General features: G+C 44.2%; 1 protein-coding gene across 3 annotated transcripts in view; it reads right to left on the bottom strand.

Moving 5' to 3' along the window:
• Positions 1-678: 678 nt before the first annotated feature.
• Positions 679-24,619, bottom strand: part of LOC147029182 (uncharacterized) — a 46,730-nt gene continuing 22,789 nt past the window's right edge. For all 3 annotated transcript variants that reach the window (XM_085876352.1, XM_085876355.1, XM_085876353.1), the window contains 3 exons: positions 23,304-23,736; positions 22,609-22,746; positions 679-3,198 (listed from right to left, as the gene is read on the bottom strand). In XM_085876352.1, the coding sequence (XP_085732478.1) occupies positions 1,511-3,198; positions 22,609-22,746; positions 23,304-23,736 (2,259 nt within the window). In that variant the 3' untranslated portion in view covers positions 679-1,510. The remainder of the gene's footprint in view (positions 3,199-22,608; positions 22,747-23,303; positions 23,737-24,619) is intronic.

The raw sequence follows: 24,619 nt of genomic DNA on the forward strand, positions 1-24,619 counted from the left end.
ACTTCGATTTCTAGTGCTGTTATGATTTAAATCGTTGAGCGGCAGCCTATTAATTATATTATATTATAACCGCACGAGAAATCGAAGTGTCAACATCACCCTCACGCCGAAGAAGAAAAAGAGAAAAAAAAAAAACAGGGAGTCTGGAACACTGACGCTAAACATTACGTCGACGTGTTTCGACTTATGAGTAACGTACAAGTAACGTGTGTCAACGATCGCGTAACGTGCCTACAACACGTTACTCATAGGTTAGAAATAAGTTTCGGGTATGCTAAACATTACCTCGACGTGTTTCGACTTATGAGTAACTTACAAGTAACGTGTGTCAACGATCGCGTAACGTGCCGACAACTTATGGCCAAGCGTATGCGGAACGTGCGAGTCATACGCTGGCATACGTCGAAAAATTTCAAGCATAGAAAATTTGTCTAACACCTCGGCGTACTATGACGTATGCCAGCGTACAAAGACGTATGCCAGCATACTACAAAAAAAGCCAGCGTACTACAACGTATGCTAGCGTGCTCTTAACGTATACAAACTTACCCATAATGTATTCGACGTGTGCCAGCGTTTTAGCCAAATTTTGCATACATCGGGCATATGCTGGCTAAATCCTCAAGGTGTGACAGGACCTTCAGGGGATTGAAAAAGGGTCAAAGTGAAGAACTGTGAAAAAGTCTTGAAAGATGTTTAATCTCGACAAAAAAATAATTGGACGAGGGAAAGTTAGGATGTTACTTTGAAGAGGATTTAAAATACTCAGAACTTCACGATACTCATAAATACTTCACTGGTGCCCCAGATAAAGAAAGGACCAAAAATAATGTTTCCAGGATTACCAACAATTATTAATTACATGTACAAACAGATCAACAGAAAAACTTTCAACTACATTATACGATGAAGACAATTCAGTCTTTGATCAAGAAAACCTGAGACTATATCTATCAGTTGGCTTGAGAACAAAGAAAAGTCATAGTATTAAATTTATTTTAATTAAAGGCATTGATAAAACACATTGATTTCAACACTCAGATGTGAACAGTTGGGAAGACTTACATCGAGAAAGACTTCAAGAAATGAATAATTCCGTGTATGGCAAGACGATGGAAAATGTGAGAAATAGACAAAACATAAGACTCAATTAATCTTCGGAAAAAAATTTCCAAATTAATTTTAATACATCTTGGGAACAAGCAAACAAATTAATGAAATACATATTGGGAACAAACAACGAAATTAATTGAATTCATGTTGGGAACAAGTTTCCCCTCATCCCACCCTTCTCGGCTTCCCACAAACCCTCCTCCTCTCAGTTCCACACCCTCCACCTTCTTCAGACCCTCACAGCTTCCCCACGCCCTCCTCCTTCTCCACAAATCCTCTCAGATTTCTTTCCACTTTTGTGATTGAGAGTTTGTGGTTGCTTCCATCTTGTTCACCTCATGACCTTCTCTCGTCCTTATTCTCCCCCACCTCCCTCATTTCTCCAAATCTCCCTCTCTCATCCTGCATGGTTCATCAAATGCTTATTGAAATTGCATTTTTTAGAGAAACCTTTATCACAGACAGAACACTTGTATGGGGATGCTCCAGTGTGAGTGGTACTATGGATGTTTAAACTCTGTACATTAATAAAATCCTTATTACATATAGAGCATTTGTAAGGACGCTCTCCTGTATGGATCCTCATGTGCATTTTCAAACTGCTATTGTGAGAGAAAGCTTTATCACAAATGGAGCATTTGTGAGGACGGTCTCCTGTATGGATGCTCATATGTATTTTCAAATGGTCTTTTCTTGAGAAAGCTTTATCACAAATGGAGCATTTGTAAGGACACTCTCCTGTATGGATCCTGACGTGAATTTTCAAAGTGCTGTTTTCATAGAATCCTTTATCACAAACAGAGCATTTGTAAGGACGCTCTCCTGTATGAATCCTCATATGTGTTTTCAAATTGCCTTTGCGAGAGAAACTTTTATCACATGTTGAGCATTTGTGTGTTTGTTCCCCAGTGTGGGTGGTACGATGGGTGTTTAAACTCTGTTTATGATTAAAATTCTTATCACAAATAGAACATTTGTAAGGACGCTCTCCTGTATGGATGTTCATATGCATTTTCAAACTGCTGTTGTGAGAGAAACCTTTATCACAAATGGAGCATTTGAAAGGACGTTCTCGTGTATGGATCCTCATATGAGATTTCAAATTGCATTTGTAAGAGAAACCTTTATCACATATGGAGCATTTGTGTGGACACTCTCCAGTGTGGGTGGCACGATGGATGTTTAAACTATATTTATAAATGAAACCTTTATCACAAATAGAACATTTGTAAGGATGCTCTCCTGTATGGACCTTCATATGTGTTTTCAAATGGCCTTTTTGAGAGAAACATTTATCACATGTGGAGCATTTGTTTGGGCGTTCTCCAGTGTGGGTGGTGCGATGGATGTTTAAACTATGTTTATAAATAAAATCCTTATCACATGCAGAGCATTTGTAAGGACGCTCTCCTGCATGGGCCTTCATATGTGTTTTCAAATGGCTTTTTTGAGAGAAACCTTTATCACAAATGGAGCATTTGTGTGGGCGCTCTCCAATGTGGGTGGTGCGATGGATGTTTAAACTATGTTTATAAATAAAATCCTTATCACAAATAGAACATTTGAAAGGACGCTCTCCTGTATGGATCCTCATGTGCATTTTCAAACTGCTATTGTGAGAGAAACGTTTATCACAACTGGAGCATTTGTAAGGACGCTCTCCTGTATGGAACCTCATATGTGTTTTCAAATGGCGTTTGTGAGAGAAACCTTTATCACAAATGGAGCATTTGTAAGGACGCTCTCCTGTATGGATGCTCATATGCGTTTTCAAATTGGCTTTTCTCGAGAAAGCTTTATCACAAATGGAGCATTTGTAAGGACGCTCTCTTGTATAGATCCTCATGGGTCTTTTAACATTACTTTGTGAAGCAAAATCCATCCTGCGCCCATGATACGGATAACGTATTTGCCTTTCAAGAACTTTTTTGTGTTTAGTTAATTTAATATTTGTGTTGTTTCGATCAGACGTGCACTTGTATTTTAAAGGTAGTGGGTCTCGATCTGGTGATTGTTTCTTCAAAGACTTCTTCACCGTCAGGCTCCACATCGCCCTGATTGCTCCAATTGGACCTCGTGATTGTTCTGGAAAAAAACAGAGCAATAAATATAGTTTGTAATATTTTTTAAAAGTAATTACAATTATAATAATTGTAATATTAAGTAAAAACTGCAGAACATAATGTGTTGACAACTTACAAGCTCATATCCCATTATTTCTGCTCAGACATAAGGCGAGGGGACCAAGCCTTACAGGCTTGTTGGTACCCAATTTAAATTGTTCTGTTTGAGGAAGATAAGGGTACCCGATTATTCCTGTACGGATTATTATTGTCATGTCTGAGGGTCACTAACGTGTTTGCCTTAGCACAGGAGGTCTGATGAATGCCTCCACGGATTTCCGAAACGGTCTCTTACTGCGGTCAGTTATTTTTACGCAAAGATCATTCAATAAAAACTGAACCAAGTGGCAGAAAACACAGCAGAGGCAATGGGCAGGAAGATGTCTCTTACATTTAGAAGTTTGTTAATTATAAAGAAAGGTGCAGGGAAGAGGGCAGATGAGACGCAATCATAAATGATACTGACCAAGCAATCAATGAACACAGATATGAATTTGGGGGGGGGCGGGGGGGACGACGTATGGACATTGGCTAATAAACTTACCCCAATAAGGCACCGACAACACTGATTCATAGAAGGAGCAATCGGGCAGGCGAGGTTTTGGATGGCACAAAGCAGCTGGTATAGGCAAGGCTCTGGCGCACAGGCAAACTGCTGCTCAAGATGGGAAGTATCGCAGGAACAATCCAGTTGAAGACAGATGAAGATGACGTGGTTAAAGACCGAGAGAAAAGATGGTGGTGAAGCAGAGGCAAAAAAATATGGTTAAAGCTTTCAGGTTCCGCTCCAACTCAGTGTGTTAACAGCTTCATCTCCAGCTCCCGAAACTGTGCTTTCCACCACGCTTCTTCCACACATTTTTACTGCACAATAGGAGCTCTGTTGTGTCCTTTCTCTTGGCCCCTCGTCATCCTTTTTGGCAGAGTCGTTTTCCAGACCGTCCCGCTCACCAGGTGGCCCAAATAATAAATTTTTTTTTTCGTGCTTCCAAGCATGACAGCACATAACGCCATCATAGCTTGCACACATCGGCCTGAGATCGTGATGGCTTTTATAAAGTGTCAGACACATGTGCCTTTTTGTGATGGGAACTACTCACCTGGCCCCACCACAAACAAGAGGTGTTTTCACATACCTGACTATAAATTATGTATGCTGCCTCCTCAGCATCACATGTATCAAAACGACTTACTTTGAGAAGTCCCTGTCACATGGCATTCTAACCTAATCAAAAAACACGGATCACGCGACACGTATTGTCTGGGAGCCACGTTGAAACCAGGTCAATTTCTTTCGTTTGTTTCACCCTCTGCATGGACAAGGTTTGACACTTGTACATGGAATGGGAGGGTCTCTGGAGTATTTTAAGACCAGGTGTAATCATCCACTGCATCAGCAAAGTACTTGAAATGGTAAATCTGTGAAGGCACTCCAAGCAGCCCAGCCACCTGATTTTTTTTTTGTTAACTTAAAATAAAATGTTTTCCATGAAATACTCAAAGATGAATTTATACATTGGCACCCTTGCAATATTTTCAAATAATACACCATTTCTTCCAGAAAATTGTTGAAATGAAAAGAATATTTGTGTCCACATATTAGGCTATGAGCCAGACCGCCCAAATTGACCGGTCGGTACCATACAGATGGAGTAAGGCTCATTGTGATTTTTAGCAAGATATATTTCCCTAGATATGAAAAAAGTGATAGCCGTGAATAACTCTCAGCCATCTCTGTTTTATCACCCGAAATATTATTATACGCCCACTTCGCTTCGCCAAAAAAATGTGATATTTGCTAAAATTGGAATAAATATATTTTTAAGGACCACAGAGTGCCAATAATTTGCATACTAGATGCCAACTAATATAGCAATAGAAATATCGAACATTTATGGGGATTATTTGTCAAACTTTTTTTTATATAATGACAAAAAATATGTTAAATTTAGTGAAAAAGTGGCCGAAATCGCTTCGAGTTCAGAATTCACATTGTACGTTTTTGTCAATATTTCAAAAATGAAAACTCCCAGAGTAACATTCGACCCCTCAAAATCTTCGCAAGGAACCACTGCATTGGAATACATCATTACTTTGTAATATGGTGGCTGTTTGGGGAACATATTTTGGCAAAGTTCAACCATACCCCCTAATTTTGATATTTTGGAACAAAACATAGATTTTGAACATTTTAGGTTTATTCGTCTACTTTTGGAATCTCAATGTAATTTTTGGTTTAACTATTTAATATTACAAAAAACTAGATAAATATGCAACATCCCAGATGCAATATTTCACAAATTGAAACATCTACAAATATTAAAAATGCCTAAAAGTAGTGGATAGCCTTAAACATTACTGTATTTCCATCTGTATTACCCAACTAAATTGTTATTTCCTTTTGTCATTCCAGGTAATGTGGTAATGGTGGTGGTGGTGGTGTTAGTGCTTGCCCAGTGTGTGTAGTTGCTAGTACAATTGCAATGGAAGAACAAACCAGAGATGAGGCCGAAGAGCCAACTGGAAGACACTGTATAATTCACAAGGAATCACTGAGCATTGATCCAAATGAACAACTTCCCAGTCCACAAAGTTTTGAATCATGGAAAACCCTAATAAATGCTGCTCAAGTAAGAGATCACTCCCCTATACTTGACATTGCTAAATCGGTGACAGACAAAGAGATTCCATGACCCTTTATTCAAAGGGATTTAACATGAGATAAATTCGGGACTTTTTGACGCTGCCGACTTACGCCTAGTCTACTGTATATATATATATATATATATATATATATATATATATATATATATATATATATATATATATATATATATATACATATATATATATATATATATATATATATATATATATATATATATATATATATATATATATATATATATAACCGAGCGTAGTGGCGTGCGCCTGTAATCTGGCTACTCGGAGGCTTGGGTTGGAGGATTGCTTGAGGATGGGTGCTCTGCACTGGGCCGCGCTATGAGAGGGTGTAGGGCAGCCCGGAATCATGGCAAAACCCAATCCTTATCCCTGTGTCGTAAGAGGTGACCAGGGTTGCGTCAGGAAGGGCATCCGGCGTAAAACCTATGCCAAATCATTATGCGGATCATAATGGATGATCCGCTGTGGCGACCCCTAACGGGAGCAGCCGAAAGACGAACAACAACATATATATATATATATATATATATATATATATATATATATATATATATATATATATATATTGTTGTGGAAATGGCCCTTAGTGTGTTATTAAATATGGGATTAGCCCAGATCCCCCATTAAATGCATGTTTAGCCAGGTTGTTCGGTAAATGGGTGCGACATGTGTGTCGGGAGGTGTAAGAGGCTGTTCATTGTTGGTACATTGGTGGTGGACAGAGAGATTCTTCTTCTTCCTTCCTCTCCCCGGACAATAGTCCCCGCCCAGCGCTGAGAGGGGGAGTGGCCTGGAGAAGGAAGTGAAACTGAAGGGAGGAGTTAGTCGGCTTCGAGGCGAGCGTGCGCCGGGAAGGCAAGAGAGAAACGACGAGTGTCGAGGCGCGATCTGCTGGATGAGCAGTCGGTTTTTGGAGGCGAGTGTGCGCCGGAAAAAGGTGAACCTGAGAGCACCGAGGTCAGTCTGCGATTGGCAGAAGCTGAACCTGAGTGTGCCGAGTCTGCCATCGGCAGAAGCTGTACCTGAGTGCGTCGAGTCTGCGATCGGCACAAGCTGAACCTGAGTGCGCAGAGTCTGCGATCGGCAGGAACTGAACCTGAAGGTCGAGTCTGCCATCGGCCGAGAAAGAAAAGCTGGACCTTGTGAGAAACCAGCTGAGACCCACCATCGATCTGACGGTCTTGTGCCGTCGACATTGCGTGGGGTCAGAACGCGCTGAGGAGGGCGTGTGCAAGCGGTGCCTTGAGAAGAAAGAGTGCGGCGCCGTCATCTTGCCACACGGCGTGCTCGAATCCGTGGACATCGGCCTGTCACGAGCCACATTTGTGCTTTTGACACTTTACTCACGTCCATGAAACATCACCAAGTACTCTGTCTTGTCTGCATGCTGTCCATGTTTTGTCTGCATGTCGTTTAAGGCTTATTTCGTTGGAGTCCCCTTCGAAACCCATAATCCGTAGCTCCCCAGTTAAGAACGGGTTATAGATTAATTATAACATTGTCGTGAATGCTTTGCTTGTGTCATGTTCCCTGCTGTCTCCAATAAATCTGGCTGATTCGGATGAAGTTGCCGCTTTGAATTAATTTGTGCCGCGTCGAGGAACGATCTGCTCGATTTGAATATAAAAACGAAAATGGTTACAGACTAGTCGACTCCGCTCGGTCTCTGACAAAACCATTCTGTAACCGGGGTCTATTCCCCCAGCTGGCAAGGTAAAGGTGTATTTTGGTATCGTGGTTCGAGACGCGTAACCCAAGAATTGTGCCGAACCAGCCGGCGTTATTATCCCGGAGACGGCGGTGGTGAGGGTGGCGCCGAATCTGTAACATTTGGCTGTCGAGAGTAGGGTGCGAAAACCCAAACTGGTTATGGACAGTGATTGACGCCATCGTGAGAATCCCCCCACCCCCGGATCCGCAACAATATGTATGATATATATATATATATATATATATATATATATATATATATATATATATATATATATATATATTGAAAGTTCCAGCACTGTGTGTGTGGGTGTGTGTGTGTGTGTGTGTGTGTGTGTGTGTGTGTGTGTGTGTGTGTGTGTGTGTGTGTGTGTGTCTGTCTGTCTGCAACCGCTGTTTCTCGACAAACATTGGTCCGATCTAATTGAAACTTGCCAGGTATATTGATGGGGCCCTGAGTATGTGCCTTTTCAAGGCTTGATATTAATCGGATAAGTGGTTCCCAAGTTGTGGCCATTTATTTACCAAACCAATGACAGAACACGGTGCTATGATATCAGTGCTTGTTCGTCTGCAGACGCGTCTGGGTGGTGCTTGTTAGTCTGCGGACGCATCCGGGCAGTGCTTGTTCGTCTGCGGACGCCTCCGGGCGGTGCTTGTTCGTCTGCGGACGCGTCTGGGCGGTGCTTGTTCGTCTGCGGACGCGTCCGGGCGGTGCTTGTTTGTCTGCGGATGCGCCCGGTCGGTGCTTGTTCGTCTGCGGATGCGCCCGGGCGGTGCTTGTTCATCTGCGGACGCGTCCGGGTGGTGCTTAGTCGTCTGTGGACGCGTCAGGGCGGTGCTTGTTCGTCTCCGGACGCGTCTGGGTGGTGCTTGTTCGTCTGCGGACGCGTCTCGGTGGTGCTTGTTCGTCTCCGGACGCGTCCGGGCGGTTCTTGTTCGTCTACGGGTGGTGCTTGTTCGTCTCCGGGCGGTGCTTGTTCGTCTCCGGGCGGTGCTTATTCGTCTGCGGACGCGTCCGGGCGGTGCTTGTTCGTCTCCGGACGCGTCTGGGTGGTGCTTGTTCGTCTGCGGACGCGTCCGGGCGGTACTTGTTCGTCTGCTGACGCATCTGGGCGGTGCTTGTTCGTCTCCGGACGCGTCCGGGCGGTGCTTGTTCGTCTCCAGGCGGTACTTGTTCGTCTCCGGGCGGTACTTGTTCGTCTCCGGGCGGTACTTGTTCGTCTCCGGGCGGTACTTGTTCGTCTCCGGGCGGTACTTGTTCGTCTCCGGGCGGTGCTTGTTCGTCTCCAGACGCGTCCGGGCGGTGCTTGTTCGTCTCCGGACGCGTCTGGGTGGTGCTTGTTCGTCTGCGGACGCGTCCGGGCGGTGCTTGTTCGTCTGCTGACGCATCTGGGCGGTGCTTGTTCGTCTCCGGACGCGTCCGGGCGGTGCTTGTTCGTCTCCAGGCGGTACTTGTTCGTCTCCGGGCGGTACTTGTTCGTCTCCGGGCGGTACTTGTTCGTCTCCGGGCGGTACTTGTTCGTCTCTGGGCGGTGCTTGTTCGTCTCCAGACGCGTCCGGGCGGTGCTTGTTCGTCTCCGGACGCGTCTGGGTGGTGCTTGTTCGTCTGCGGACGCGTCCGGGCGGTGCTTGTTCGTCTCCGGATGTGTCCGGGCGGTGCTTGTTCGTCTCCGGGCGGTGCTTGTTCGTCTCCGGGCGGTGCTTGTTCGTCTCCGGGCGGTGCTTGTTCGTCTCAGGACAGTGTTTATAGTGTTGGCGTGTCCAAGAGTTTGCTCCTACCTGGACGGATGGCCAAAAAGTTCTCCCTCAGAGATTAATATGCTTGCGGAAAAGAAATGGCGGTTAAGGACGGAGGCACATGAGTTTTACTCGACCCACAACATTTACACGGACACAAGCTAAAAGAATAAATGATTAAATAACCAGAAAAATCAAAGATTAGAATGAAAATGAACCAAGACGTGAGGTAACCTAAATCTAAATGAGGTTCCTCCACACAGACTTAAATACAGACAAGGGGACAGATAAAATAAAGAAAAACAATCCCTCTTTTATTTTGTCAATTATCTGTGGGTCCAGGAGTGATCTCTTTGGACTTGACGATCAAACCGTGTCGTCGGCGCGCGCAGACTGCGCCACAAAAATGGTGCTGAGCAATTTGTGAGGGAATTCGGAGACAGCACTCGATGTCAGGGCTCACAAGCCGCAGTGTAGCTTATTCTCAAGAGCAAACATGCCGACCGTTCCTCTCCCACACCCGGTCTGTTCAAAACGATCCATCCATCCATCCATTGGGACCATACTCTGTGCAGAGTGTTGGTGCTGCCGAAGCATTCTCATGGGCTATTGGACAGGTCGCCACTCCGACACAGGACGAAGGCACAATCATGGACAGGTCGCCACTCCGACACAGGATACCAGGAAGCTGGTACTCATTTTGCCAACCTCAGAAGGATGGCAGGCAGAGTCAACCCCACCTGGTATTAATTCAACAGCTGAGCAGGATTTGAACTCAGGATCCTAGGATCCCAAGCCCACCAACCCAACCATTAAGCCAACACCAGGCATTCACAACGATGGCCCACACGACAAGGCGATTTCTAAGTCACCATGATCAGGCCACGAGGCACACTCTCCTTCCCTCCTCAGAGACGCACACACTTCACGGCTCAGCCGAACAGTCAACAGCCAGCCTCTTGCCCAGCACGTCACAAATTCACACAGCATGAGCACGAGAATTGTACAGCCTTTGTCGTGCCATGAGGACAGCAAAGCGAGATCCTTCGTGTCCTCTGACTAACGTCCTCTTGCTATTCTTGCCTCCGACGCAAGAGGAAAGAACCCTTCTTCCTTCTTCTTGCCTCCAACCCTTCTTATTCGACGTCACACCCATCAATCATCAGCCTCGGGGGCGTGACTTCGCCCGTTGTCACCCCTTGAGGCAGCGCTTTCCGCCTGCCTGGTTGTAAAGCTCGGTTGTAATTGTTTTAAGGTCGTTGATGTTTCAAAAACGTAATTCTATCATTGCTGGTTAGTAGTACAAAAACATAGGGAAAGCCACAGGGGGGCAATTACATATGAGGAAAATTATGCTTAATCCCTATCTAATTAACAACGCACCACCCCCGTGTGGTGACATGTAACAGTTCACATTGAGATGCCTCCGACACGTCCACGGTCCAAACAACTCCATACGATCCTATCTTTCTGATGAAATTCCTCCATCTACCGCACAAACACAGCAATATGACCAGTAGAAAATGGATTTCAGACATTATTTTGTTTCCTTCTTCACTGTTATTCAATGCAGAATAATTTTGATGAAACAGTGTGAATCGTAATTAATGCTCCATCTCATACAGTCGTCCCTTACCCCACCCCTCCTCACCCCCCTCCTCTTTCCTTTCCCCTCCACCTCTTCACTCTTCCCGATCCCTCTTCCCCACTCTTTTCTCCCACCTCCCTTTCGTATTACCATCAGCGAAGTGACGGGAGGTATTTGCTCGCACATCCAAATAAAAGGCAGTATGTGTCAGTGTGTGTCTCTCCTCCATAACTCCAAAACCATGAAACTTGGTGGTCTGAGACTTTGCATGCATACTACGAAAACTCCAAGGAAATGCAAGAGTGAAGATTGGTTTAATTATAACACCCATTTTGAAGATATTTAACGGCCTTATTTAATTGTGTCCTTTTTCAGGTGCTTCCTTGGCTACCTTACTCTTTCGGGTCGAAATGTGCTTCCTGGGAAACTTTGCTGGGGTCTTGAAGCAGCCATGTTTTTTGGCCTGCTCAACTTTGCCTTTACTTGGTACAGGCTGTAACGATTTCTTCACGATATTTTTTTTTCCCCCATTCTCCTCACTCATAGTATCGAATGCCTGTTCATCATAGCTACATGGGTACATTGCAATGCTTCTAAATGCCCGAAGTCGGCAGCCTTCATGGCTATTTCATTTTCTTACATGCCATAACCTCGATAATCTCCTAAACTAAGCAGAATTACAAAAGTTAAGCTCCAGAATCGAACTTACAAGCAGTTTCGACTCCTTAAAAAGTGTTCATTTCTCCAATTCGGACATATTTGCCATTTCGGGCGTCTCTGGAGTCCGGGAGGTGTATGGTTAATCTCGTATCCACCTTAATTTCAATAAGGGGTCACGATTCATGGACCAACCTTTGAAGTTTTTTTGTTTTCAATGTTTTGTGCCGAGGGCTCTTTTCAGGATTGTCACTGAGCACCGGACAGCTTCCAGCTGAAGTTCGTTTGTCGTAATATTCCCAGGGATGGTTTTTAATATCTCTGTGAGGTTCTTAGTCATCATTCCCGCAGCTCAAAATATCACTGGTACAACTTTGGCATTAAACATCTCAATTAGCAATGCCTTATTCTCTTTTTTTGTATCGGTGTGAAATCTGGTCGCAATGCTAGTTTTCGATGTTCACGCTCGATTGTATCACGAGGTCGCACGTGAGGGGTACTTCCATGTTTTCAGTGATTGCTTTTTGGTTCATGTTCCCACATAACAAATTGGCTGGAACTCGTATATCAAAGTTTTAGCAAATTACTTTACAAACTTTATTGTGTCATTGTGTGTACAGCTGTTCTAATACGAGTTTTTTTTTTGTGTTCAGTCATTAAGCATAACATATCATTCTCTTTGCTAACCCCACTTCCATACCACACTTTTCTTTCTGTTTTTTTCCTCCACCCCCCAAACCCCACCTTACTCTCACTCTGTCACTCTCTGACCCCCTCCTCACACCCCCCCCGCCTGCACAACATTTGGAAAGGCGTCGCTCACCCCCCCCGCACCCCTTCCTCAGTCTTTCCCCCCTTCCTCCCTTCTTCTCCCCTGTTCCTACACCTCTTTAACATTCCCGTCAGCAAAGCGACTGGTTGTATTGTTGTGGGCTGGCGTCGGTGGTGATAAACGACTGCCAGGGGGAGCAGTAGAACCGTCTCCACCGAACACCCGTAATTTAGGTCGTGACTCTCGGACAACTCCGAAGGTCACGGGTCACTTAAGGACCGTGATCGCCAATTCTCTGACAGCGTGGGGTAGGGTTAATAGCCAAATTTCAACATACCTAAATACCCACGTCGTCAAATTACCCGGGAAGTCACACCCTCGACGGACTCTGTCGAACCGGGTCGCTCTAGCGACCTCCGTCTGGTGTAACCAAGCGGAATTACCAAAGTCCATCGGACCCTATGACAACTTACGACACCGACGGCCTCACTATTTCTCAAGCCCACACCGTGCTGGGTCAATGGAAGAAAACACGGGCAACGAACTGGAACATTTAACAAGAGGGATTATTTATAAGGGAGGGAGACACAGAGCAGACTTAATCACAAATTAAATGCAATGTACAATGAAAATAAAACACTTAAACAATTCTACTTAATGGACTGGCACCACACACACAGACGAAAATAAAACCCAGGTGTTATTAGACCCTCGCAGCCAGGGAGAGAGAGAGAGCTGGGGGTCGCAGTTCACTTGGGTACCTGCACGTTGGAGGGGGGGGTGCTCCGTGGTACAGCACCTGCCAATAGTCGTGCAGTTCGGCCCACGGTCACACGCGTGGGGCTCGTGCCCCTGGAGGAACTCGAGTCGAGTAGTCTGAGTCCCAGGGCGAGAATCAGGGTCAAGGACAAGACCCAGCAAAACTCCAACGAACGCACCACGCAGAGCTGCAACGAATCCTCCAACGAATGCTCCAAAAAATCCAGAGCTGACTTTCCCCACACAGAACCCTCTTCAAGTGGGAGGGATTTCTTTGCTCACCACTCGCTTCCTGATTGGACGAGGGGAACCCCCTCCCTTCCTGGGCGGAGTCAGAGCTCTGAGGTGACGAGCCTCCTGATTGGACGGGGCGTCTCGGGGGGGGTGTCGGGGCGTCTCGGAGGCCCACCCCCTGAAGAGGCTCCGTAGTAGCTTCCCCGGAGCACCTCGGCCCTGCTCGCCCTTCACCCATTGGCTGGAGGAAACGCTCCATGCCCTTCCACGGAGCGGAGCCTCGACCTGAAGCGATGGAGGCTCCACCCACGCCTTCAGCCAAAAACACGTGGGCAATGGAGTCGGTGGTTGGAAGAAGTGAATGGGATTTGATATAAAAAACTAACCATAAAGAAACTTCGCAGCGCACACATGTAATTCCCGTTAGACATAGGGGATGGGACTCCAACTATAACACATACTTATCGACATAACTGAACTGCGGGGACTGCTGTCTGCTTGTGTGCAAATGGCTGCCAGATCCGTAACAGTATTTGCTCCGATATATTTATACAGTTGTGGCCAAAAATATTGGCAGCCTTGCACTTTTTAAATTTTATTTATTTATTTTTTAATGAGGGTAAATCCAATATGGCTACCAAACAATGTGATGGATAATGCCAAAGTTGGAGTTCCTCGTGGAGAGGTGATCACACCTGTAAAGTTTTCCTCGATCTGTTCAGCCATTTCAGAGAAGAAGATTTTTGAAGGTTTTCTGTTAAAAACAATATGGCTGCCAAACCACATGAACAATGACATCAATTTTTTTTCACCCACTACAATTTAGCCTGAGATGACCCTCAAAAATTTCTCATTCTGATCGGATAAAACTTTTGCCAGATGCAATTATGACATAATCACAAAACCATGCATAACATCATCAAAAAATCACCCTCGTTTCCCATGGGGAGTACTTCGCATGTGCCAAGTTTTAATTTTTTCCATGGAGCAGTTTCGGAGAGACAGAGGTCCAAAGTTTTTCCTTTTTTCCAACATGGCTGCCATACCATGTGATCTATGATGTCATAATTATCACATAAACATTCGATATGAGTAGTCCCATCTATGGTGGAACTTTCGTGAAATTTCTATGGTTAAAAATAAAATAAAAACTATGCCGCCACGCTTCGATTGGGCACCTGACCCACAACGTCATCTTTATCAGATCAAGTTCAGAATGGGTGGCCGATCATGTCTTCGAAGTTTTGCGTTGATCAGACAAGGTTGTTTTTGTCAAAAATGGCTGCAAGACCATGTGTCCAATGGTGTTGAAATTTTCAACCAATATTCCCCATGCCGAGTCGATCATATTAAAAAAAAAAAGTTTCTCTGAAACCGCTTAGCCTTTCAATGCGAGATTTTGCATTTGTGGTCCACTGTTCTTGCTCCATGTTTCGCATCAATCCCTCAAGTGCTATTAGTACTGCAGCATAGCAAACCAATTGTTAGACTTTTCATAAAAGCACCAAAATTGGTACATATGTTGACTAATGTATTCTGAACAATTCTGGATATCGAGCCACTCAAGATATTGCCTTGGTCAGCTTTGGCGGCCATTTTCTAAAATGGCCACCATTTCACTTTAACAACATGGGATATCTGTCATTGTTATTCTCTTTATAGGTTTCTCAGAGGTGATAAATACTCCATGTGATGTGCATTTACAAAAGAAAACAATACAAATGTCATTTGTGTTGATTTATTATATTTCCAACCATTGTATTGGGGAAAAATGGTCATTTTTATCTCTGGCTACATGCAGTCAAGAAGAGGCGGACACTCGCATCATGCTACATGTGGCCCATGCTGCAGAACATGACCACCGTCGGATTCAAGTTCGAACCGTAGACACAGACGTCGTCGTCTTGGCGGTGATGGTTACCCAGGCACTACCATGTGTGGATGAACTCTGGATTGCCTTTTGGATGGGCAAGAACTACCGCTACATCCCTGCCCATGAAATAGCTGCTTCCCTCGGTCCACAGAAGGCAGGTGCCCTCCCTGTCTTCCATGCCATGACCGGATGTGACACGGTATCAGCATTCCTGGGGCATGGGAAGAAATCTGCCTGGGCCACATGGAACTCGTTTCCAGAACTGACAGATTCTCTTGTGACCCTGACCACCATGCCAGTCAACATCCAGGATGACACAATGCACTGCATTGAAAGGTTTGTGGTGCTCCTCTATGACAGCACCAGTCCATATACGGACGTCAACGAGGCCAGAAAGAAACTCTTCGCCAAGAGGAACTCCATCCAGTGCATCCCACCTACCTACGATGCTTTGGAACAGCATGTGAAGAGATCAGTCTTCCAGGGTGGCTATGTCTGGGGGCACGTCTTGGTCCCTCAACCCGTGCTTCCATCACCAACAAGCTGGGGCTGGCGGCAAACAGAGGATGGCTCCTACGAACCGCTCTGGACCACACTCCCTGAGGCTTCAAAAAGCTGCTTCGAGCTGGTGTCGTGCGGCTGCAAAAAAGGCTGTAGAAACCGCTGCAAATGCAAGAAGGCTAATCTGCAATGCACTGGACTGTGTGCTTGTGAAGGAGAATGCCAGTAGACAGACGCAGTCGACACAAACTGAGATATCGGCCTAGCTTAGAATGTGCAAATGCAAAGTCGCATTGCTTGTAAAAGTGTTGATTTCTTGATCCAGAGCCAGTACACTTGAGCTCAGAAGCTCATATTGTACTAGACTGATGTATGCATGTACCATGTGTCCTGGTAGAATGGAAGTAGACAGTAAACCGTAGCCGCTTCAAAGTGAAGTGTGCAATAATTTGACGACATTTTCTGAGTTTGTCATTATCATGATTATCAGTTCCCTTTTCAAAAGAGTAAAGTATGTAATGTATAATGCAATTTTTGTTGATTCCAAACCCATTGAATGTGATGAATATCATTTGATTCTTCTTCTCCAGGCAATAATGAGTACTTTTCAGCGAAAAGTTTCAGGAGAGCAGCAATTTACAAATCAAATAATGGCTTTTTTTTCCCGAAAATACTGGCTCATAATATTTCAATACACCTTTTCATGGTCAATTTACTGAATTTTACACTTTCCTTATATCTACCACCAATACAATAAGAAAATAAGAGCATATAGCCAATTTCGCTAAAGTAGAATGGCGGCCATTTTGGAAAATGGTCGCCGAAGCTGACCAAGGCACAATCTCGGGTGGCTCCATATCTAGAAGTGTTTGGAATACATTATTCTACATGTGTACCAATTTTGGTGCTTTTATGCAAATTTGAACAATTGATCTGAAATATCAGACTATGCTGCAGGACTTTCTCTCCTGCTCCACTCATTGGGTGTTTCTGTGCATTAGCTCTCACACGAGCCTCGACAGTGTGTACAAACAAGCTCGAATGAGCGAAGATCCTCATCCTCTTAATGATGATGTCATAAAAACGAATATGACGTCATTGTAATGTATCAGGTTTGCGATAAATTATCTGTGCTAATGCCCGGCTTGATTCCCACAAACAAAATTCAAACAGCTTGTCCAGTTTCGGAGATAATGGTATCGGCGATTTCCATTAGCGGCGATATTATGACGTCAACTTTTTTTCTAGGAAGAATTTCCAAAATCGGAGATGGTTACTGTCTGCGCGTGGGCTTTCTGCATATACATGAAAAGTTTCATGAAGATCCGATGAAAACTCTGGGTTGTGAAACAAAAAATGCGAAAAAAATAGGAATGACGTCATAAAAATTGATATGACGTCATAGTGATGTATCATATGTATGGTAATTCATCTCTGCTAATGCCCTGTTCGATTCCCACAAACAGAATTCAAAAAGCTTGCCTAGTTTCGGAGATAATATTTTAGGCGATTTCCATTAGCGGAGATATTTTGACGTCATAACTTTTTTTCTAGGAGGGATTTTCAAAATCGGAGATGGTTACTGTCTGCGCAGGGTATTTTTACATATATGTGCCAAGTTTCAGGAAGTTTCGATGAAAACTGTAGGCTGTGAAACAAATGAAACAAAAAACAAAAAATGTCAAAAATAAGAATGACGTCATAAAAATTGATATGACGTCATAGTGATGTATCATATGTGTGGTAATTCATCTCTGCTGATGCCCTGTTCGATTCCCGCAAACAGAATTCAAACATTACCCCCGTGTGGGGGTGACGGTCATCTCTATAATGTTTTTTTACTATCATAATCGATGAACCGTTGCCAGATATCTCCGAAAATGACAGACTAGGTTTTGAAAATGGCAACTTTCACAACTTTCGTGACCTCGTGACCTTGACCCTGACTTCGAATCCGGGGAAAAATATGTCGTTGGGTATCACTCATCGACCTCTACCCACATACCAAATTTCAAGATCGGAAGTAAAAAGTTTTCTTTGTACTGGGAGGTGTTTTTGACCATCTTCCAGGTTATGTGGCGGCCAAACGGGATGGAAATTCAAAAATCTGTCTGGTGAGATACAAGATAATATTTTTTGGTGTCATAATCAATAAACAGTTGCCGAATATCTTGTAGAATGGCAGACTAGATAGGTTTTGAAAATGGCGATTTTTATAACTCACGTGACCTCGTGACCTTAACCCTGAGCTTGAACCCGGACAAAAGTTGTGCAACACTCATCGACCTCTACCCACATACTAAGTTTCATCAAGATCAAAAAGAAAAATTGTTGACGGACGGAAAGACGTACAGACGGACGGACATTTGGTCCGGCTTTATTAGGTCATCTCGGTAGAGATGCCGTAAAAAGCTTGCCGAGTTTCGGAGATAATTTTTTAGGCGATTTCCATTTGCGGAGATATTTTGATGTCATAACTTTTTTTTTCTTGGAGGAATCTTCAAAATCGGAGATCGTTACTGTCTGTGCGGGGTATTTCTACATATATACGCCAAGTTTCAGGAAGTTTCAAAGAAAACTGCAGGCTGTGAAACAAAAAAAGTCCACAAGAAGAACAACGTGAGTAAGACTGAGAGATCCTCCATGAGGATCTAAAAAAGAAGTAAAAAAAAGGGCACAGTAAGAACAGAGCATGGAGAGACAGAATGGTTTGGAATTGGAAAAAGGGGAAGACAGGGGTGCATTCTCTCCAATTATTTGTTCAATCTGTGCAGTGAGTACATCGTGAAGACATCAAACTTGAATGACATCGAGGCTGGGGTCAGGACTGGATGAAGATACATCAACAATGTCAGCGATGCTGATGAGACCAGAAAGAGGAATTGATGAAAATGCTGCATACAGTGAAGAAGGAAAGTGAAAATGCTGGTCTTTACTTAAACCTTAAAAAAATAAAAAAGACAAAAGTCTTGTCAACTGAGAAGATTGACGTGTTCAGATGGGGAGACGATCTCGTGGAAATAGTGGAAATTTTCGTCTTCCTGGGTGGCAACATTGGGGTGAGTCGAGAATGTGGAGAAGAAATTAACAGATTGCTAGCATTTGGGAAAACAGCAATGTGTGGCTTGACAAAGATATGGAAAGACAAAAGTGACAAAAGAAACCAAGAGGAGGTTGGAGAATGTCCTGGTATTACCAATTGCAATATGTGGATGTGAGTTGTGGACAGTGAAAAAGCAAGAAAGGAAGGAAGAATATTGACAGTTTTGAAACATGGTGTTGGAGATAGATGTCAAAAATTCCATGGACTGCATTAGAACGGCTATAACAGCATTCGGTCGAGTGCATAACTCTACCAGGCTGAACAGTTTACGTTTTGTATCCCATTGATCAGCCAGATCTGCATCCGTACCTTAACCAAAATCTAATCGGCTTGTGATTGACACCGACCCAACTTATCCACCAAGTTTTGTCAAAATCCACCTGGAATTTTTGAAATAACATACAATGCATATCTTTTTTGGCCACATTTCTCAATCATGAAGAATCACTTTAAGAAATTAAATTAATTAATGTATCCGGTTCCGGATCTGCACCAAAATCGAATAAATTCATCATCTTCACAGACCCAACCTGTCCACCGAGTTTCATCAGAACCCGGTCAAAACTTTTTGAGATATCCTACGAGCAGATAAACAAATAGACACAGAGAGACAGACAGACAGACAGACAAGGGTGAAAACATAACCCCCGTCCACCTTCAGCAACAAATAAATCAGCGATTGAAGAAATTAGATCACCATGTACATGAGAAGTGCTGATGTGAAAACAGAAACTGACATGCTTTGGACACGTCATCCACACAGAAAACGAAAGTTTGGAGAAATCAACCATGCTGGATGTACATTTCTTTACACACTTTTCTTTTGGGTTTGTAATTAAATCTTCTGTTGCAATACTGCAGCATCTGCTCTTGCAAATGTTTTCCAAACCGAAGGGAAATTAGCAGTTCATAAAACAAGGAAAACCAAACTTCTTCCAAACCCAGATGCTGACTATCATGTTTTATCAGTTTTTCAGGCCCTTGTTATGGCCAGACAATGCATGGAGTTCAATTTTCACCAAAAAGTGGATAATTTGGAATTGTAACAACAGAAACAGTGTTATAGGAACACACTGTGTGAAATAGATCACAATCATCTCAAATGTTCATTTTAACTGTGTACATACTGTTTTTAATACCTCACCTTCCTTTTTATGATTTCTTGTTTTGAATTCCATGTCCAACTGTTTTATCCAACCTTGTTTAAATGAAGGTATACAAAAGTCAAAGTCTCTCTCTCTCATCTGTACTGGTGTTGCTGCTTTTCAGCAAGAACAGAAATCAAAACTCCGAGATCACAATTAACAGAACCTGTCTGATACATAAACGAAGTTTTCTGACAAGTCATTTCCATTCTTGGATAAAGATGAAAATATGGCAGCTGGCTGTTTGAACTTTGCCAACTATGCTGATGCCTTTGGGGCACAGATCATGGAGACCCACCTCATCATATTGTTGCAGATTCGCGCCCGCCGGCGTGCGAGCGGCCACGTAACTCGAATCGCGGCACGTCGCCCACCGGACGGACAATCCCGTCGTGACCCTCTCGGACTAACGCCGGGAACTAGTCACGGGTGGGCCTTTCGGCCTCACCACGATCGTGCCAATCGGCCCCCCGCGTGGGATAGGGTTGTTCGCCAAATTCGACCTACCTAAGTACCCACACAGAGGGTAGACCGGGCGATCGCACCTCGCCGCAGGTCGACTTCGGACACGGGCCACTTAAGCGACCCGTTCCGTACTATCAGAATAACCGAGCGGTGTTATCGTCGACCTCGACGGTTCGATTAATTATCGGGCGTACTCAGCCCACTACCAACCCTTTACGTGAAGCAAGATGAGGGTTCAATGGGGGAAAAGACGAAGCGAAGCGGGAGAACAGTTCAACAATAAAGCACATTTATTCGCGGCACACGGGAAGCACACAAATACAATTCCACCAAAAGCACACAAAAAAAAGAAAACACAATTCCATTTACACAAAAAGCAAATATAAAAGCGAAAACAATGCAGAGCTAATACCGACTACCGAGCACACGGCAACACTTATACAATTCTACTTCACAGACGGCGCCGACAACACATACCCAAAACCAAGGAAAAGAAATACCCTCAAGAATGAGGCGGGCCTGAGGCCGAGACCGGGTCGCGCCTACCCGTCTGGTGATGAGACGCGGAGCGGCGATGGCGCCTCACTCCGCGGGCCTCGCGGACAGTGTCAGGCAGGGGGTGGGAAAAGGGGCCCCCTTGGTCGCACTATCTCAGCGCGGGGGGAAACAGGAGGGGGTTGCTGATGCTCGGGGTATAGAGGATCTTTATTATCCCTGGTGTGCGTCTCCACCTCGGCCAGGTCGCGCTGCCGGCCTCCCTCGGGCGTGCAGCTCCTGGCACCGACGCGAGCACCCCCTCGTCTGCCCTCGCCGCTGCCGCCTCTCCGCCTCTGGACTCTCCACCCTGGACTCTTCTTTGGGCTCTCCTCGTTCGACTCTCTTCAGCTTCTCCAGCTACTGCAGGCTTCGGGCTCCAGACTTCCACTCTCGTCCCCTCCGTTCCGACTCCTTCTCGTTCTCCTTTTTCTGACTGACGAACACCGTCCTTTTATCCCCCCCGTAACTTCGCCTTTGACCCCCTCCCTTTGACCTTTCACCTCGCTCCCCATTGGCCCGAGAAAAAGTGGGCGTGAAGGCTTTTTGATCCACAAATTTGCATATATCGATCGCCCTGGGGGCGGGGCCAATTCGCCCCTCGCTCACCGATTGGACGGCAAAAAGTGGGCGTGTGTCGTTTTTGATCCGTTTTTGAAGCACAAAATCCGTGATTTTGTACACGCTGTTCGACGCGCGTTCTGCATGAGTCCAACACCGGTACCCACAGCGGGGCAAGAACGGTGGCGATGCTACGGTTGCGAGGTGTGACGGGAAGGTCGTGGCGGTTGTGGTGAAGCGGCGTTGTGGTTGGTGGTTGATGTTGTGGTTGTGATGGTAATCATGGCGGTTGGTCCAAAATAAAGATAGTAAAAGAAAAACGGCTATCCTGAAGAGTCGCAGCACGTATAAATGACATGTATTCCCACTAGACAACGGGTTTGGGCCTAACTACACATATACTTGCCGAGATACCTCACCTAAGGGACCTGAATGGTGGTTTGCGAATTTGGTAACCACAACAATATAATCAAACTAGGAAACTGCAAAAACAACACAATGTTAAAATGTTGAAGCGTGCTGAACTGGAGCTCCAAAAACACAATCAACTTCAACGAGATCACGCAATTTTGTGCTCGTGTTTCTTGTTGTTCTTTAGCAAGTAATTCTGCATGGAAATCATGACTGCATGTTGTATAAAAAGACGCATCCGAGCTTATTTCATGTTTCCAAAATGTGGGGATGAAAAAAAAACAGAGGAAAATACATTTGAGGGAATGGGAAATGGGGTGGTGGTTTGGTGGGTTGGGGGGGGGGGAGGGTGGAAAGGAAAGATATTTGGGGGTGGTAGGATTAAGGATAAAGGAGAGGAGGATGTATGAGGAATCTTTAAAGGAATGCAAATCAACCAAGCTGTTCAACAAATGTATGCAAATGAACCAAGGATGTATGAGGAAACAAACTTTCCAGTTGGAATCAAAATGGAATTGTTTTCTCCACAAACTGGAAACAAATTTCCCATCACCACAAATGATGTGATGGACAGAAAATGAATCAAATGACAATTTTCTAATCACAACACAGCACTCTGTTAAGTTCCACAAACCTGGATGAACACGAGGAGAAGCACTGCTCGATTCTTGTGTTGTTGCATCATCTGACTCTTTAATCTGAACAGATGACTTCCAAAGGTTTTGAGGAATATCCATTTGGAAATCATTTCCCTCTTCCAGATCACCTTCACCTGCACACAATTCGACATTTGACACAACATTGGAGAAAGAAGGTAGACATGTAAACTGTAGTTATTGAAGTTTACTTTACAACTCAGACCTTGATTTAAGTTTAAATCAAAATATCAGACTTTAAATGATTATTTTTCAAAGGAAGACCAAATTGTAAGGAAAACAAACAAATTTTCACATTTTGTGAGTTTTATCCACCAGAAGGTTGGAGTTTGTTTTTGAAAGAAAAATGAATAAACAAACATCAGATTATTCAACCCAAGATATGAGGAATTATTTGATAAATTTTGCTGTTTAAACAAGGACAAGCCTGTGCACACCTCTACAAGAAGTAAACAAACCACCTGCTGTGTGGGGACAACTTACATGTGGCGTTAAACACGGAATGGTTTGGAATTTAATAGTTTAGAAAAAATAAAGGCTGATTTAATAAAGAGTTCAAACATGTTGGACAACACAAAATTGCTCCAAGAGATTCCACAAGTTATAAAGTAAAGGGTTAATGGAAGATAAAGGTATTTATTGACACGCTTGGGTGTATAATATAGTGACCTACCAGATTTGGTTCTAAATCCATCATTCTGAGAGCAGGGGGTGCAGACATCAGTGAACCCGATTCCACAGAGTCCAGGAACGTTTTCCAGCTGCACATTTTGGAAGCCAACAAACTTTTGGCAGAAACTGGAAAGTTCTCGAAAAACATTCTCCAAGTTGACGAACAGACTTCCCAACAGAGAAGAGCCTGCAAGTTGGACAACCTGCGGCTTTAAAAAAGAATTCACAAATTTACAGAAGTCAGCATACGTTGCAAATTGAAATTTCTCTTTGGAGAGTGAGAGGAGCTCTGTTCGCAATGAATCCGACTCTGTACAAATTCGAAGGACCTTCTCATTCTCAATTCCAAGCTTATCGATCACTGCTTGGGCTGTTTCTGCTCTCAGGCCTTGAGATTGGAGCCATTCCAAAAAGCTCCCCATTCCTCCGATGACCTGCCAGGGACACAATATTGATGTTAATAAAGGAAGTGTTGTTATATTGGTGTGGTCGTCCAGTCATCCCAGTTGCCCTGTTCAAATTTAGTGATTCATATCAATGTGATAGTAAAGCAAGACCATTTTGGGGGTTTTGCTCAACCAGATTATGTGTTTATGCCGAGATACCATTTGAATCGACCCAGTGTTGTACCAATTAGACCAGACACATTGCATGCAAATTAGGCTGAGCAAGCTTGATGTGCAACGCGGTGCAGATGTTCGGTGTTGAATCACCAAAGCCAATCATTCCCTTAACAGGTTTTTCTTAATTATCAAAGGAGAACAATGACAACCACAATTCACCCCGATATGAGGGATTTTTAATAAACAATGGCAATGAGAAGGAAACTCAAGCAAGCAATAACAATATCCAACTGGAGACTTAATTAAATAAGACAATTCTCTGGATGCGTGTGCATATGGAAGTCATTGAAGAAAACAGGGTTGGGCCGATCTCCACCAACTTTGCACACCTTGATTGGACAATATTAATTGATTGGACCTTCTGATTTTGATTCTGACTTGATTGGACCTTCAGCACAAAACTGTTCAAGCTCAGTCAAGTTGTATGGGGAGCGTTGATGGACAGCAATCTTCAAGTCATGCTGCAGATTTTCTGTTGGATTTAGGTCAGGGCTCTGTTTGGGCCACTCAAGGACATTCATCTTCTTGTTCCCCAGCCACTCCAGTGTTGCTTTGGCTGCATTATTTGGGTCGTTGTCATGCTGAAAGCTGAACTTCCGCCCCAATTTCAGCTTTATTGCAGAGGGCAGCAGGTTTTCCCCCATGTTTTTCTGTATTTTGCTCCATCCATTTTCCCTTCTCTCCTGACAAAGAC

The sequence above is a fragment of the Eptatretus burgeri genome, chromosome 4, assembly GCF_056783735.1.
Source record: "Eptatretus burgeri isolate ZD-2024b chromosome 4, Ebu_testis_v1, whole genome shotgun sequence".
NCBI lineage: Eukaryota > Metazoa > Chordata > Myxini > Myxiniformes > Myxinidae > Eptatretus > Eptatretus burgeri.